Below are 17,643 nucleotides of genomic sequence, written 5' to 3' on the forward strand. Positions count from 1 at the left end.
GTTGCGAAGTTGCACTAGCGTTAAATCGGCAGGCAAAGCGAAGTTACGCTAGCAATGCTTAATTTGCATACGGCGCCAAATTGAATTTACAATGGAAGTATACGTAGCAGCACTACACAAGCCTGGGAAACCTTCAAAACATCAAATAACATTTTTATTTTGCCCTACACATGTGCCCACTGTATAGTTAAGGTGCCATGAGTTAGGAAATGTAGGGGGGAAGGAGGGGAGCCCCAAAAAAAAATTCGATCTTTTTCAGCCTATCACCCCTAAAAAAAGAAAAAACGCCAACTTTTTTTGAACCAATCCCTATTTACTCTGTTGCACTTCGCCTGGTCTGAGGTGGCGAAGGAAGTCTAGCATAAAGGTAGCGTTCAGAAAAATGAGCGCGGCAGTGAATTTGCGTAGTTACGTCCATTGCGCAAATTCGCCAGGCGTAAGGGTGCGAAGTAACACTAGCGAATTTACGCCAGTGTCCGTTAGTGAATCGACGAATTAACGAAAATGCGCTACGCTAGTGAATTAACGCAAGCGTTAGGCGCTTCGTCCTTTAGTGAATTTGCCCCAGAGAGAGAGAGAGAGATTGTTTTACCTTAATGCGGTTATTTTTCCTTAATGAACTAACCTCTATGCGGGAGCCTTGATGCTGAGTGAGCACTTGATATATTTCTGAAAAATATCATTGTGTCTTTTATTTGCAACAGAGAAAAAGAGAAGCCCCTGAATTACAGTTATTCTTATATGCCGTCTGTCTTCTCTGTGCCAGTGTAGGATCTTGTAACCTAATGTGAGACAGAAGTGCTTTAAATCTGCTCACAATATGATGATCCAAATTACCGAAAGATCCGTTATCCGCAAAACAGGATCTCAATGTGTATAGAGCTGTTCTGGAGATTCAGTGTAGATTTACAGCAGGACAGAATATGACTGAGCTCCCACTGGGCAATGAATAACAGCCAGAGGAAAAAAACATTTTTACATTTCTAAATTAAGATGAGAGCTTCAATGTCCCCTTTAGGGCAATGACACATGGAGCTACTTGTCATGGCTACAAAACACCAGGAACTCCCCTGCCATAGACAATACTCAGAATTGTCTGTGCTAAAACACATTAAACCCCATATATTATAAAGGGCACTAAGTTTGCGCAAGACTAGAAACCAATATCAACCAATAGGTTGTTCACTTGTAAACAGGTGACTTGTAAATTCTGCCTCCTGATGTACAACTTGCAAATTTATTCTGTAATTCTGCCAGTGTCCAAAATCGACAGAGAATCCCCCAGCAGTAACTGTACATAGATAACAGTTTGTTTTTAGATTTATTTTTTTATTAAGCTTTATTAAGGTTTATAGAAAATTTCAAAATCAACAAATCACAGGTGGAGCTCACAGCAGTAGATGGATGGCGCTGCTTAAAATCAACTGTAAGGACTGATAACATGCAGGTTCATTTAATGGAACTGATCTGGTAGTCAGGGCACCATCCTACATGTGTTGTACAAAGTCCTAGAGGTGAACTAATTAATAATATCTGTAGTAGTATACAAGAGCGAGAGTCTGAGTATATAGCTATCAGGGTGTATGTGACTACCCTGAACAAAAGTGTTTTACTCCACAACATCCACATTTTACATTAAACTCCAGTTTGTTGAGCATTGAATGGCTTGGTGATTCGATGAGAACCATAGGGTGAAGAACGTGACATTGATCTTTTCCCATTAGTCAGATAAAACGGAGAGCAGCCCTTATAAAAGCTGCACTGGGTCCATATATAAATTGCAGTGCAATATAGGTCTGAACAGTTTGTACATACATTTACAAAAGGTCCTCTGAACACGTGTGCGCCTGAGCCTAGTTATCAGCTTTGATCAACAGTTTGCTCCAATGAAAAGTCCCTTTACCAATTTTCTGTACTGCAGTTCCCTCAGTTTGTACAGGTATGGGACCTATTAGCCTAAAACACGTTATCCAGCAAGCTCAAATTACGGAAAGGTTGTCTCCCATAGACTCCATTTTATCCAAATAATTCAAATTTTTAAAAATTACATTTTTCTCTGTAATAAAAGAACAGTACCTTGTGCTTGTTCCAAACTAAGATATAATTAATCCTTATTGGAGGCAAAACCAGCCTATTGGGTTTATTTAATGCTTACATGATTTTTTAGTAGGCTTGAGGTATGAAGATCCAAATTACAGAAAGATCTGTTATCACCAGGTCCTGAGCATTCTGTATAACAGGTCCCATACCTGTATTTTCAAATCCTCTACCATAAACTCTCTCCACCCAGAGAATTGCATAGGTTACCCCTGCTTGTTAGCACTAACAGATACACTTTTCACCGCAGATCTAAAAGATACACTTTTCTTTCCACGAACTTAAAGCGTTAAATGCCAGGCTGTAATTTGAATTCCAGTCTCTTTCAAACACGGCTTGTAATTGCATTTGGATAGTGTCTGAAGTGCCAGCAGATTGTGTCTGGTTCACTACCAACGCTGACCCGGCTGTGTGTATGAAATAGTTTCCAGACCAATTAGATGTACCTAAAAAACACAATAAATCAAAATGCTTGTGTTATTAAATAATATAATCGTTGGCTCTCTGCTGCAAAAGGTTTTTTTCTGCAGTCCTTTCTTTGTACACCTTACACAAGTAAAATAATACATACAACCACTCACATTAAACTCTCAGCTTACACAGCAAGTGCTTTCCTTCTTTCTCTCTACGTATTCAGCAAATGCAGACAATCCTATCTAAGGGTTAGTTTACACGAGGAGATTCGGGGAGATTTTGTCGCCTGGCAACTAATCGCCTCTTCTTCTAGGCGACAATCTCCCCGAACTGCCTCCGCGTGTCTTCCCTTCCACTATAATGAAGACTTCAGAAAACGCAGCGCCGCGTTTGCTTTCGCGCAGGCGACTAGGGGAAGTTTTAAAGAATTACAGTTTATTTAATTTACCAATATAAGCCACTCTGTCTGTCACCATGTACTTATTGTGATTCACTCTGGCATAGGGAATCTTCTTTTGTGCCTCAGTTGCTGGGACCACAAATATTTTCTGGGGAAAAAAAGGTGAGTCTATAAGTCTATAATTATAGACAAGCTTCTTGTATTGTAAATGCACTAGATTTGCAACGTTTATCCGCGCTTTCCAGTAATACTTATAATCTTACCACTTCAATGTTATAATTGCTTTTGTTACTATACAAAGCGGCCAGCGACCTCAGGAACGTGAACATGGAAGGTCGGGAGCTTTGCCAGCAGCTGATCAGCAAACAGACATGAACATTCCTTTCATAGATGGCTTTCCTCAAATGGTTGTCAATGTCAGGCCAATATCTGTACAAAAAGAAATAGGGTTTCTGGTGATACAGAATAACTGACAAACAGAATAAGGGAATCCAAAAACAAAACTCCGGTATAATGTCATTTGTACATCAGTACTCCCTCTTTTTAGAACAAACACATACCACTGCCTTCACCTTGAAAAAGGAACATAAGATCTGCTGCTTTTGTGGGTTGCAGGAAATGATTTTAATTCACCTCCAGCTAAAGCTCAGATATTAGCAGATAGCAGTAAATAAAGCTAATTTGCTGTTGGACTTAGTCTACATCTGTTTTCTTTTTACATATAATTTCCTTATCACTGACATGGCATCTTGTTGAAGCTGGTGAACTTGCTGGTCAGCATACATAGTAAAAATATATTCTAATCACATTCTTTATTCATATATTGTCCATTTACATAGAAATGTCCAGACCGATTAACATCAGTCACTTTTGCAGGTGGAGTTTACATTCTAATGTCCCTACTGTCCATACAAACACTATGGTGAAATGTATCAGCTGTCAATTAACGTCTGTATAATTTTGGGAGTAGGACAAGGGTAGAACAAACGCCTGCATTTATTGCCCTAGTGAGAATCTCAGGACCTTAGCAGTCAGCAATGCTAACCCTGCTTCACCTTGCTGTCCCTAGAGAACAAAAATAGTTTAAAACCTATAAATAAGATAAATTTTCAAAGTTTGCAGATAAACGTCATTTGAAAATAAAGGTTTATGGGCAGAGACACATGCTCAGATTCGGGGAGATTAGTCGCCCATCGATAAATTTCCTCTTCTTCTGGGCGACTAATGTCCCCGAACTGCCTCCCACCAGCTAGAATGTAAATCGCCGGCGGGATGGCAATCAGTGCGATTCGTTCTCCGAAGTTGCCTAACGAGGAAACTTGGGCGACTTCGGAAAATGAAGCTCTCCGAGTTAGAGTCCTGCAGAAGGTCGGTCCCCCGCGGGTTACCCGCAAAAACCTGCGGGTTACCCGCAAAAACCTGCGGGTTGCGGGTAGATGTTCCAGGTGCGGGTATAGACGGGGGTCGGCGGTTCTGCGGGTCGGGGGTCTTCTCAATAGTGATTTTTACTCCTTTTTTTCTGATCATGCCTACTTCCGATGATGTCACTTCCGGTTTACAATGACAGCACTTCCTGATTCTTGATGGTCAGCAGGTCGCGGGTCTGGGTTGTGGATAAGGTACTTGCGAGTTGGGTATCGGTTCCAAGCGGGTAAGAATGTGGGTTGCGGGTCCGAGTTGCGGATTGCAGGTTGCGGGTACAGGTCAGGTTCCAAACAATGGACCCCCACAGGACTCTGCTCCAAGTGCCATCCTGACGGCGATTTACATTCTAACCGGCGGCAGGCAGTTCGGGAATCTCCCCAAATCTGACCATGTGTCTCTGCCCTAAAGGTTAACTTTTATCCTAATCTGGTGAAAAATAGGTCAGGATCCTATATAATGCAAGAGTCTAACGGTTGGCAAAATTATGAAACATGCTGGCATCATGTAGACATAAATCCCCACAAGCAATAACACTTTGCAGTCAGAAACATCAGTTCACAAATATAATATATGGCACAATATTAGTATACAGCCTTTTCCCATTTGCAGACCACATTACCTCAATGGATGGGAAAATTCCACTGTGGGAGAGTAGTCCATAACAGAAATATATACAAATTGCTTGGCATCATCTATAATGTTAATAATGGACTGGAGATCATCGGTCCTCCCAGCCGCTAAGAGAGGAGGTGGTGAGCTCTGGAAAGACAAACATTCTTATTTTAGCTTCCTCTGGAAGAAAAAAATACTTTTACTGCACTGATCTGCACAGTTGGGCTTGATACCTACTGAAAGATAAACCTCTGATGCTGTGCTGTTCAGATTCACTTGCATTGGTGTATCCTTGTTGTATGGTGTTGAATAATTTACCGGCCATGGGGATGGCAAGGTAGCATTGGGTAACCCAAGGATCCAATATGCTTCAAAGATTTTCTTCAAATCCTGGGCTAGGCAGCTGCAGTTATATATGGTGGCACCAAGTTCTTTCACCTGTTATTGATATCTGCAGTTAGTGTCAATGCTTCACAGACCTCTGACTTTTATCATGTATCATAATTAGTCCATCTTTAGAAACATATCGCATGGGTAATGGCCATCAAGTAAATGATGGTACTTTTCCAACTTGTTTTTTTTTAGTAACCCAAATGAAGGCCAAAATGCCCTTTGCACAGGCCACAATAACAGTTGCTTGCTGAAGATCTTGTCAGGCAACAATCACCTGAAAAAGCTCTTAACTAGTGCATTCAGGAGAGCTGGCAAGTTTGTGCATTTTGGCCCCACATATTTGAGCTACAAAAACAAAGTGGGCTTAGTGGACCTGTCACCCAGATATAAAAAGATGTACAATAAAAGTCATTTTTAAATTGAACATGAAATCCAAATTTTTTACTAAAGGGGACCTGTTACCTGAAAAAAATATTCCAAATCCTATTTTATCACATTAGTCAAGCAAAAATGAACTTTAATTAAACTATATCAATTATTTAAATCTTGTTTCCTTCAGTCTGGGAATTCATAATTATAACAAGCAGGCAGGAGCCATTTTGTGGACACTGTTATTAAGGCAAGTCTTGTATCATCTCAGAATCTTGTTTGTGCACCAGAATGGGGGACCTGATGTCCATCCCCATGTACTGGCTACACAATTAAATGGTAAAGAGAGATAGCAATGTGGGGAGTGACATCTAGTAAGTGCTGAATGGAAAGTGAAAGTAATTGCCTACTTTGCCTAAGGCATAGAGGAGGGGCAGACAATATTTGATTGACAGCTGAGATTTTTAAACAAGTTTACAACAGCTATGAATGCTTTAATAAAAATAGAATTTTGGATTTCATATTTAATTTGAAAATGACTTTTATTAAACGGATTTTTATGTCGGGGTGACAGGTCCACTTTAAGGGATTAATGTTAAAGTGTTTGTTAAAGTAGTTTATAAAATGCTTAAATGCAATTACAATAACTAATCTCCCCGAACTGCCTCCCGCCAGCTAGAATGTAAATCGCCGGCGGGATGGCACTTGGAGTGGTTCGTTTTCCGAAGTCACCATCCCACCGGCAATTTACATTCTAGCCGGTGGGAGGCAGTTCGGGGAGAGTAGTCGCACCCAGAAGAGGAGATTTGTCGCCGGCCGACTAATTTCCCCGAATCTGAGCGTGTGCCTTGACCCTTAATGGTTAGGACATGCCTCCTTTTGGCATTTTCTTGTGGGAACACAAATAGAAGGCACAAGGCTGTAGAATTTTATTTGGATATCTGTAAGCTTTTAACAAGCAGTGGGGAGTCCAAATTATAAAAAGAAGGATGAACCACAGTAGTACAAACCAGGAAATGAATCAAAATAATAGATGTCCAAAGTTGCAGTCTGTGAGCATTTTGTCTCACACAAGTCCCACCAACAAAACACCTAATAGCTGTCTCTTAGCAAAATTAGTGGAAAACTAGTTGGCATGGGTAAATAAATTGTAATCAGCTGTATTTTGCTTCTCCCCTTTCCCCTCCTCGTGTAAAGATCATATTAGTTTCAGTGACTGAAGACATCCTTTTACCATTTTTGCCTCATTAATGCTAAACAATCAGTTAATCTTCCGTCCATTTCCTTATTGCCTAGAGAAACTTACCTGTGTTAGAGATCTCCAGTCCATATTAGCACTGCCAATGTAAAAATGTTCATTGTCAACAACCCAAAATTTAGTATGCAAAACACCATCTGTTAGCTTTGGCAAGTCTACCACACGCACATCTGCTCCTAAAAAAATGGAACCGAATTATAACAGATGAGGTATAGAACTGTACTGAATGTTCATTTTAACAAATCAAAAACACAGAAAATGGCAAAGGGCAGGGACAAAACATCAACTACAGCTTAGCTTAATAGTTATTGTTTACTAGCTAATCATTAAAGGAACAGGTCAGTGTAAAAATAAAAACTGGGTAAATAGGCTGTGCAAAATAAAAAATGTTTCTAATATAGTTAGTTAGCCAAAAATGTAATGTATAAAGGCTGGAGTGACTGGATGTCTAACATAATAGCCAGAACACACTACTTCCTGCTTTTCAGCTCTCTAACTCTGAGTTAGTCAGCGACTTGAAGGGGGGCCACATGGGACATAACTGTTCATTGAGTTTGCAATTGATCCTCAGCATTCAGCTCAGATTCAAAAGCAACAGTTATGGCCATGTGGCCCCCCTCAAGTCTCTGATTGGTTACTGTCTGGTAAACAGAGTAACCAATCAGTGTAAACCAAGAGAGCTGAAAAGCAGGAAGTAGTGTTCTGGCTTCCAGTCTTTATATATTACATTTTTTGGCTAACTAACTATGTTAGAAACATTTTTTATTTTGCACAGCCTGTCTATTTACCCAGTTTTTATTTTTACACTGAACAATTCTTTAAGTGTGTTATTTGCTTAAGTCCGATTTTTTTCTGGTCGGAGTTTTAAAGGGGGAAAACACCATTTATTCGTAGAACAAAAACTCAATTTTTTTGAGATTTATTAAACCCGAGGCTACTAAAAGCTTGAATAAAAAAGTACTCCATCTCAAACCTGCCTAGTTCATGTAGAAGTCAATGGCAGATGTCCCTTTTACAGTTGGAAGATATCCTGATCTGTGCAGGGTTTCATACAATAATAAAAATAATTTGTCGTTTTCGGGTGTTAATCCAAAAAAGTCAGAGTTTTCAAATTAAATCCGAAAAATTATAAATAAATTATATATAAATTTCACAATTTGATCAAGAGTTAAGATTTTGATAAATAAATTAATAACATGGATGGGAGTTTAGTCGAAAGCTGTGTTATGCACAGGGGAGGAGGAGGCATAAGGATTAAAGTGTATGTTGGTTTAAAAACACAGAGTGGTCAACAGTGGCTTCCATTATTGGCCCTCCACCACGTGGACCAGAATATAAATGTCATCTCCATAAAAGCACTATGGAATAATCTCAGCACAGTACAAAGGAGGATGCATCTGGTGAAAAGAGGTTCAGACAATAGTTTTCCATACTTCTGGCTCTTCGTATTGTCTTCGGGCCTCTTTGTCTACACGAAGCCTGAGGGAACATGCATAGTTGGGCCAAGTCAGGAATCGGCTTCAACTGCGCAAATCGGTGTTGAGACCCCAAGACAATACGAAGAGCCGGAAGATGGTGACCGGGAGCTCCACTGTGCTACTCTGCATTTAAGATTTTTTAAAGGTTTTTTTTAGTAACTAATGCACACCGTGGGGGGGGGGAGGTGGGGGACAGTGCCAGATAGTTGGGAGGGGGGGTTTAGTTCTCCTTTGAATATTAAAACATTTAATAAAACAAACCAATATGAAAGTGTAGACGTGTTTCTCTTACCACTGTCTTTTAGAGCAGAAATGTCTCTGGACCTAAGCGGGGAGTTTGGAGGGTTCACGGCAACTCTTAAAGTCACTCCTCTCTGCTTTAGCTTCAGAAGCTCCTCAAGGATCAATTCTCCCTAATTGAAGTATTACAGTTACTTCATATTGTATTCATTAAGGCACGTGTCTAGCAATACAGTACCAATCTTACCAGAAAAATAACACCACAAAAATCTCAGGCAGTGCAAATTAGGGATGCACCGAATCTGCCCAGCCGAATCCTAATTTGCATATGCAAATTAGGGGCAGGGAATCACGTGATTTTTTGTCACAAAACAAGGAAGTAAAAAATGTTTTTCCCTTCCCACCCCTAACTTGCATATGCAAATTCAGATTTGGTTCGGTATTCGGCCGAATCTTTCATGAAGGATTCGGGTGTTTGGCAGGATCAAAAATAGTGGATTCGGTGCATACCTAGTGCAAATAGCTTTTTGACAGGAGACTATTTCTAAAATTGTTAATTCCACAATGTGGTGGTATTCCAATGCTTACAGTTTCAGGATCACATTGTGGAATTAACAGCAGAATGCAACATTAATTTCGAACAGTAAAATACACTTTTTGGGGTGTTTCGCTAGACTCCATATCTATTTGTCTTGAAATACTTTTTAAAAATAATACTCTGGCTGGCTATGATAAAAATGAGATACACTAGTGAACAGAAATTGTATAGCACCTACAATGACTCTACCACCCTGTTGTGTTAAAGGAGAAGGAAAAGTTATAATCACTGGGGGGTGCCAAATGTTAAGCACCTCCTGGTAATTAGAATTGTTTACCAGATACCCTGACCTGGTGGCCCTGTTAATAGAAAACTGCACCAGACCAGGTTATATTTGCACAAGCACCACAGAGCCACCATCTTCTTTTCTTGAGCCATGCACAGAAGCGTGAAAAGTTGAACAACAAGCAAAAACCAATATGGAAGATGACAATGGAACAGAGGAAGATGATTGCTCTATGCTGCTCATACAGAAGTGCATTGGCCTGGGGTATTAAATAAGCTATTATAATACACAAAAGCCATGAATATCTTGTAAATTATATCCTTATAAACGGTGACTAGTGAGGTCATCAGTTATAAACGGTGAGTAGTGATGTCATTTTTGTCACATGACTCACTAAACCTTGTGTATTATAATAAATAAAGTACCCCTTGTTGGAAAATATGAGAATATTAGAAGTAACCTCAGAGTTCCATGAACAATTAAATTAGATGAGTGAGGAGAGCAATCCAAACAGCAGAATACCTGCTACAATGTGGTTTATTTGTAACTACAAACACAACATCTTTCGGGCCACATACGCCCTTTATCAAGAGTTCCATGACCTGTATAAAAGCACTCGGCCTTCGGCCTCATAATTTTATATGGTCATGAAACTCCTCGGTGACTTATAATATCCTTATATTTTACAATAGGGGGTACTTTATACACTATATATTATAAATAATCACTAAGATCATGGACATTGAAGCAATACCAATATTCAAGCAGTTTGTGATGTACTTACCACAATTTGTTCAATAACATTAACAATATGATAAATGAGAGAAACCCCAAAACTCCTATGTTTCTCATTACCTGATGTGCCGAGGGCTCCTGAGTTTGTGTGTCCTCATTGGTCAGAGTCCAGTAAAAGGATGCAATGTCAACACTGCTTTTAGCATTAGTAAGAATGTTCAGCCATGATTTGAAAATTGAAGGGTTTATTGTAGAGTTGGCGTCGTAAACCAATCCCTCAGGGATGCTCTCGACCAGAACAAACCTATGCAGATAGATAAGGAGATGAAAAGAACCCAAAAATACAATATTGCTTTTTACAGAAGAGCATTACGATAAATTATATGAGGACAGTGAATTTTGTTCACTAAAAAACAACTAATTGCAGCACTTTTTGATATTAAAAGTCATTAAACATGTCCTCATATAATTTATTTATTTTCTATCTCAAGTCACTAAACGTCAGCTTAACAAACATCTGTGAGGTCCAAAAGATTTCATGCTGTGACCTGGTGCAATGAACATTTATGTTTCCTAACCAGGAGTGAGTGCTGCAACATGTTTGATATTGATTGACTGAAATGTTTGAGAATATCCAGTTTGTTAATATATTTAAAAAGAGGCTGCCCCAACACACTCACTAATTACAATGAATATTTACGGGGAGATATATCCAGGGTCGAATTTCGAATTCATGGGAGTTTTTTAAAATTCCCATAAACTTGAAATTCGACCAATTGAAATTGATTAAAAAAAAATCTCATTTTCAAAACTCGGGTGAATAGGATAGACCCAAAAAATCTTATAGAATTCGATTAGAGTTTTAAAAACTTTGAGTTTTTTCTCCGAATGTCAGGAAGGCTGCAAACAACTCCAAATTGATCTTCTATTGACTAAAACAGCAATTCGGCAGGTTTTAGGTGGCAAATAGTGGAATTTGAGTTCTTAAAGGGCTAGTGTATGATACAATTTGAAAATCAAATTCAAATTAGAATTTTAATCATTCCCTAGTCTAATTTCACAGTTTTGACCATAAAAAAACTCGAAAATTTTAATTTTCACTTCAACCCTTGATAAATCTTCCCAGCAGTATTTAAATAGTTTAAGTACAAAACTAGAGTTTATTTTACAATATGAAGTGGTCATTAGCACAGCCCAATGTGGCTATAACATATGACAGATGATAGTGCTGGTGGTACTATTCATGGGATGTCCCTGTATGCCACACAATATGTACCCCTCACTATTGCCTTAAAGGGGAACGATCACGAAAATGAAAATTTAATATAAGCTTCATCATATTGAAATAAGAAATTTTCTAAATACAATCAATTAAAATTTCTGTACCATTCTGAAATAATCAAGTTTATCTTCACTATCCCTCTCTCAGCATCTGTTTCTCTTCATTCTCTTTTCATGCAGCAGTTGGGTGTCAGATAATAATTGACAGTTAGATCCAATATATCTTATAGGGGGGCTCCTTTTGCCTAGAAGTTGTATTAGAGCTCAATCTATTAAAATCACCAGACATTGTGGAGTAAATTTATCAAAGAGTGAAGTTCCGCCACTAGAGTGAAATTCCGCAGCTCTCAATTAATTTCTATGGGATTTTGAAAGGCGTATTTATCAATGGGTGAAGTGAAAGTTCACCTTTTGATAAATACGTCTATAAAAATCCCATAGAAATGAATGGAGAGCTGCGGAATTTCACTCTAGTGGTGGAACGTCACTATTAACTTCACTCTTTGATAAATATACCCGTGTCTCTCAACATGCAAAATTTGTGCAAAAGGCAGTTATTTTGTTAGATTTTGTTTATACTGGAATCGGTTATTTGAGTGAGCTCTAATACATCTTCTAGGCAAAAGGAGCCCCCCTATAAGATATATTGGATCATTCATCTGACACCCAACTGCTGAATGAAGACGGAATGAAGAGAAACATTCACTGAGAGAGGAATAGTGAAGATAAACTTGATTATTTCAGAAACAATACAGAATATTTAATTGGTTGTATTTATAAAGTTTCTTATTTCAGTATTACATTACATTACATAGTTCCCCTTTACGTATTGCCCTCCCTCCATGAACTGCTCTCACCCGACTTGTGGACTCTCACAAACATACTGCAAATTACCTGCACTGATCATCACATCTGATGTCCTTGTTTAGCACAGTCTCAGTGATTGTTTGAGATGTAACGAACAAAAAGGGAAAGAGAAGAAGCTGAGAAGCCAAGACACAGAGAAGGAGGGCGATAATAATGGCGATAGAAAGTGCACATCGGTAGTACTGCAATAAGAGAAACAACAGATAACATATTTAAAAACAGTCATTTTATTTTTCTGTGTAATTTTGTAATGCATGGCGCCACATGTGCTAGGGGCTGATGTATACAGTTGGGCAATATGGTTAAAATCAGCCAAGTTGTATAAACAAATCTGAACATATATGGACATATTTACTCTGTGTCTCAATTGATCCTTTTAAATGAGAATTCTGTAATATTGTACCAGCAGAGTTGCAGTGTGTATGGGACATTAAGGAGCTATATTTTGTGTAGAGAAAAGTGAAAAATAAACTTGCAGGAGCAGTTTTTGGTCAATTAAGCGTTAAAGGGGATGTAAAGGCAAATATATCCAATATACTTTAATTAAAAAATGTGTACCGTTTTTAAAAGAAACCTGACTGAGCAGTGAAATTCCCCCTTTGATTTACTTGCTCTGACTGCTGTGGATCGGATACTTCAGATGGTCCCTAGCTGCTCTGCAGGAAAACGATCAAACAGCAGGGACTTACCAGAAGTCGAGCAGCTTTGTTTGTTTCCCTGTAGAGCAGTCGGCAACCGTGTAGAGATTCGTATTGGATATTATTTTTGCCTTTACATCCCCTTTAATGTTTCTAACTCCAGTGGCAGGGACAAAGATCATGGAGCCAGATTTAAACAGATAAACTGGGATTCTCATTGACGGATTATTTTGCTACAGTCACTGGTTCTGGAGAGTTGGAAAAAGTTTGTATTAAATAAAACGAAAACTATAAAACCCACATTTAGTGATGGGTGAATTTATTCGCCAGACGTGAATTTGCGGCGAATTTGCGCGATTCGCCTGCCAGCGAATAAATTCGTGAAATGCCCGTGCAAATTCGTCCGGAAAAATTTGCCGGCATCGAAAACAAGACGCTGGCGCCGTTTCGTGAATTTTTCGCCGTTTCACGAATTTTCCGAATTGTTCGGCGAAGCGAAATGGCGCAAATTCGCCCATCACTACCCACATTAGACACCGGACCCAGTGCAGTCTGCATATTCTGATTATTAATTAGTCTTGCTGTATCAGCTTCTATGGCAGATATTATTTGACATGTGCTGTTTTGATAACGTACGACGATCCCTAAGCTTAACCTCCCAAATGAAGCCCAGACCACACTGAGCATGTCCATGGTCTTAGTCTTGCAAAGATGTTTATCAAACAGGCCTGGATTTGTGTAAAGGCCACATAGGCCCGGGCCTAGGGCGGCAGGATTTTAGGGGGGCTGCATGCTGCCTAACCACACCCACATTCGTTTAAAAACACAGGGGATGCACTGGAGATACAATCATTTTTTAAATTTCCTGTGCTCCAATCCCCATTGCTCCAGTCCAGATGATGAAATTTTGCACGAATAAAGGGGAGGGGACAGGGGTGACGAACGGCAGTGGGCCTAGGGGCTCCCACTATGTAAATCCAGCCCTGTTAACAAAGTAACAAGATGATGACCCCCTGTGGCCTACTTTGAAAACCTAAATCATTTGTTTTATTAGGCTTCTGGTGCAGTAAGTTCATGTTTATGTTTAGTATACAAAATACAGCACTTCTAGCATTATTCTATTTTAGACTTTAGTTCCCCTTTAACACACCTTGCAAGCTTTCTCTTGGTGATGCTCATTCTGGAGAACACGCTTTTCTGCTTCGTCATGAGGGTGTATCTGCAGGAGCCAAACAACTGAGAACTAAAAAGAGCACTGATCATTTCTAAATACATTCCAATGTGTGTTCAATGTGTGTCTACATTGGATCCAGTTATTTCTACTGTATACCCAGAAGCAAAAGAATTGGATCAGCTGGAGTTGACCATATCAGGCCAAGATGTAATGTTTTGGTTTTATGTGTATTGCAATCAGCACACAGAGACACAAATCTGTTCAGTCTGCTTTACTCTCCTACTTCCTTGTTCCGGAACTACATTCAACAATCACATATCCATGTGCTAAGTGGAGTGATATCATGACATCTTCCATTGGTGTGTTTATCCAGTTCATGAGCGACAGAGAAGGGTCTGTTCCATCTTCTTGGCTTTTTTAAGCTCTATATGCTGCAAGATCCTTTTCATATTTCTCCTTCAGCTTGGCAGCTTTTCGTTCATAAGGCAGTTTGTCATCTGTAGCAGTGTTATTCCACATCTCTCCCAGTTTTTTTGCTATATCTCCAATAGTCGAACCTGGGTGCTCCCCTATTATTTTTGGACGGAAGTCAGAGCAGAACAAGAAGAATGCTGAAGGTGGTCTCTTTAGTGCATTAGGGTCTTTGAAACTCTTTTTTGTTTCTCCTTTTGGTGGAATATAACTTTTCATTTCCCTCTCATAGCGAACTTTGTCAGCTTTTGCTACATCTTCAAACTTTGTCTTTTCCTTAGACATAGTCCTCCACCTTTCTGAGCATTTCTTAGAAAACTCTGCAAAATTTACAGAGGCATCAGGGTGCTTTTTCTTGTGCTCTTCTCTGCATGTTTCCACAAAGTAAGCATATGAGGACATTTTTCCTCGTGGCTTCTTAGGATCACCTTTACCCATCTTGAATTAGTTTCTAATGATGTGTCTATGGAGTCCAATGTACTGCAATCAGCAAACAGAGACACTTGGCACTTGGGTCGGTTCATTTTCCGAGGTCGTCCGGAGTTGCCTCACAAGGAAACTTCGGGCGACTTTGGAAAGCCAAAGCGATCCACATTCTAGCCGGCGGGAAGACATTTGGGGAGATTAGTCGCCCGAAGATGAGGAGATTAGTCGCTGGCCGACTAATCTCCCTGAATCGCTATGTGTGCCACCAGTCTTACAAATAAATAGAAATGCTACAGCTTTTGTTTTGGGCTACTGCACCAAAAAGACCTTTAACAGTATATACTGTATATGTGCTTCTGAAGGTATGGTTGCTCACCATCTTCTGTTTTGCAGTTTCACAGCACATATTCTATGCTGCTAAGTTACCAGAGTGTAGAAACGGATTCACAATATACAGTAGATGTACATTATAACATTTACAATACACGGCTACACAATCATTCATATTCATATTACTTAACAGCACAGAGAACTATGAATTCTGCACCAGAACTTAATAAAATAATAATGTAACGTCATTCTGCTAATGTGTTTATGATTTCCCACAACAAGTGTAGCAACAGCAGCCCAGAGCACACAGAGCATAGACAGTGTCACTGACATGTAGAAGATGGAATAACAAAATGGAATAAACAAAACAAAGGACAGAACACTGCTTGGATACATGACTAGGGTACAAATGCAATCAAAGCTACATTTTGGGATAAAAAAAAACAAAAAACAAGTACTTTCTTTTATCAATCCAGATGCATCATGATACAAGAACTAGGTACTTACTGGTTTATATTCAAATTTGGGATTCATCTCCAGATATGTTTCAATCACTTCTTAACGTCTTAACTCTACGAATGAAAAGATGAAAGCTGTGTGTGTAGTGGTATATCCCTGTGCCAGAAAGTCTGTGTAATCAGTTTCAGTGTAGAAAATAAGCTTACATACCCAAACTGGAAGCTATCAGGTGACTAGACAAAGATCAGCTGACTCATTTTGGTTAGGGACAAAAAAAGTGAACCAAGGGACTTGCTACATTTCTCTTCTGTTAGTCACGAGACCAGTTTAGCAACAGAAGCAGCAAAATGTTTTCATTTTTTGAGACCCCATTATGGGGAATATTTGTCAAAGGACAGAAAACTGAAAACAATATTGATAGCTAATGCATATTCATAAATGTAGGGGGTCTCTGAGCATTTTGTGAAAAAAATCTTGGAACCATGTACCATTGTCTTTAGAAACCATGAAGTTGTTAGAAACGTACTAAGCATTGGGGTAAACAAAAAACTGAATGTCTTCTTTGATTGCAGCTTGGAGGGTGGGGTTCCGAGGTTAAAGAGGAGACAGGATTGTTAGAACTTTACTGGGCCTGGCCCATCTGCCCATAGACCCTGGCCCTTCTGTCCGTCGCTAATTAAAATTTGAGCCCTGAAAACTTTAAAGGGGAACTCCAGCTTCCAATCCAAAATTTGATAAAGAGGCCCACATAACATAGAAACCCCTAATATACCCATCACAGTTACCTGTTTCTTCAAAAAGTATGAATGCCATTTTCTATGCTGAAATCCAGCTGTTTAACAGTTCTTCTCTTTCTGCATCATTTGAAATCCTGGCAGGGAAGGAGGGACTGAACACTGATGTTCTGTTCCTTAATGAAATCACATGTACGGAATGCATTTTAGGACATCATCAGGAGAACACACGCTCTTGCATTCGCTCTCGTAAATAAGAAGTATGCAGACTCGTCTCTTATTCTACTCACTTATCTGAAGAAATTGTGCTGCCCACATTTGCTGTTGCAATCTCCCCCCTCATGGCTCATTCCTCAGCACTTCCTCCTTGGTCCTCAGACCTCCCTCCTTTATCCTCAGCCCCTCATTACAAAAGCCCTCCGTCCTCAGCACTCTGTGCTCAGACCCATGCTCGTAATCGAGGCTGATAGCTGAGAAGGGAGGGCTTTTGGGACCGAGGAGGGAGGTCTGAGGACCGAGGAGGGAGGGCTGAGGAATGAACCATGAGGGGGGAGACTGGAACAGCAAATGTGGGCAGCATGGAGGTGTGACTGCAGTTTCTTCAGATAAGTGAGTAGAATAAGAGATGAGTCTGCATACTTCTTCTTTATGAGAGTGCATGCAGGAGCGTGTGTTTTCCTGATGGTGTCCTAAAATGTGTTCTGTACAGCTGGCTGCTGATACAAAGTAACAGTAGTCAGACAGCTCAGCAAAGTAGTCAAAGAGACCAGCAGGAGATCAGGGGGGTAGGCTTAGGGAACTGTTGGAAACCATTAAAAATCATGAAAAGGGGGGGGGAAAGGGGTTAAGAATGGAACATGCAGGGGAGCAATGTTCAATGGAGGACTGAGAGGTGCAGAGGAGGAACAAATGTTAGGAATTATATAAAAAGCAGGAAAGTAAAAGAAAAGCCCAGGGAAAGTAGAGGAGAAAAAAAATCAAGAACACAGAAGAGAATAAAGTGGAGCTATAGGGGTTG

General features: G+C 39.7%; 2 protein-coding genes across 7 annotated transcripts; both read right to left on the reverse strand.

Annotated features, from left to right (window-relative positions):
- Positions 1–2,174: 2,174 nt before the first annotated feature.
- pld3.S (phospholipase D family member 3 S homeolog) lies at positions 2,175–16,718 on the reverse strand. 6 transcript variants are annotated; one of them, XM_018233303.2, is made up of 12 exons: positions 16,677–16,718; positions 15,940–16,004; positions 14,182–14,250; positions 12,421–12,575; positions 10,366–10,549; positions 8,739–8,859; positions 7,017–7,144; positions 5,186–5,386; positions 4,956–5,095; positions 3,175–3,340; positions 2,960–3,059; positions 2,175–2,543 (listed from the first exon to the last, which is right to left on the reverse strand). In XM_018233303.2, exons 2-12 carry the CDS (start codon positions 15,964–15,966, stop codon positions 2,350–2,352), a joined length of 1,485 nt encoding a protein of 494 aa, XP_018088792.1. In that variant the 5' UTR covers positions 15,967–16,004; positions 16,677–16,718; the 3' UTR covers positions 2,175–2,349. The 6 variants fall into 6 exon arrangements, with proteins under 6 accessions (XP_018088792.1, XP_018088790.1, XP_018088794.1 ...); XM_018233301.2 differs by having other exon boundaries at positions 14,182–14,274; XM_018233305.2 differs by lacking the exon at positions 14,182–14,250.
- Positions 14,388–15,170, reverse strand: LOC108700261 (high mobility group protein B1). The gene has a single exon (XM_018233306.2). The coding sequence runs from the start codon at positions 15,112–15,114 to the stop codon at positions 14,623–14,625; it is 492 nt and encodes a 163-aa protein (XP_018088795.1). The 5' UTR covers positions 15,115–15,170; the 3' UTR covers positions 14,388–14,622.
- Positions 16,719–17,643: the final 925 nt, after the last annotated feature.

Source organism: Xenopus laevis, chromosome 8S (genome assembly GCF_017654675.1).
Source record: "Xenopus laevis strain J_2021 chromosome 8S, Xenopus_laevis_v10.1, whole genome shotgun sequence".
NCBI lineage: Eukaryota > Metazoa > Chordata > Amphibia > Anura > Pipidae > Xenopus > Xenopus laevis.

Coding starts and splice junctions, on each gene's coding strand:
- pld3.S (XM_018233301.2), bottom strand. CDS start 15,966: ATGAATCCCAAATTTGAATATAAACCA. Junction 14,275..15,939: donor CCAAATTTGAATATAAACCA/GTAAGTACCTAG, acceptor TGCTCTTTTTAG/TTCTCAGTTGTTTGGCTCCT. Junction 3,341..4,955: donor GAATTTTCCCATCCATTGAG/GTAATGTGGTCT, acceptor CTTTTTGTACAG/ATATTGGCCTGACATTGACA.
- LOC108700261 (XM_018233306.2), bottom strand. CDS start 15,114: ATGGGTAAAGGTGATCCTAAGAAGCCACGAGGAAAAATGTCCTCATAT.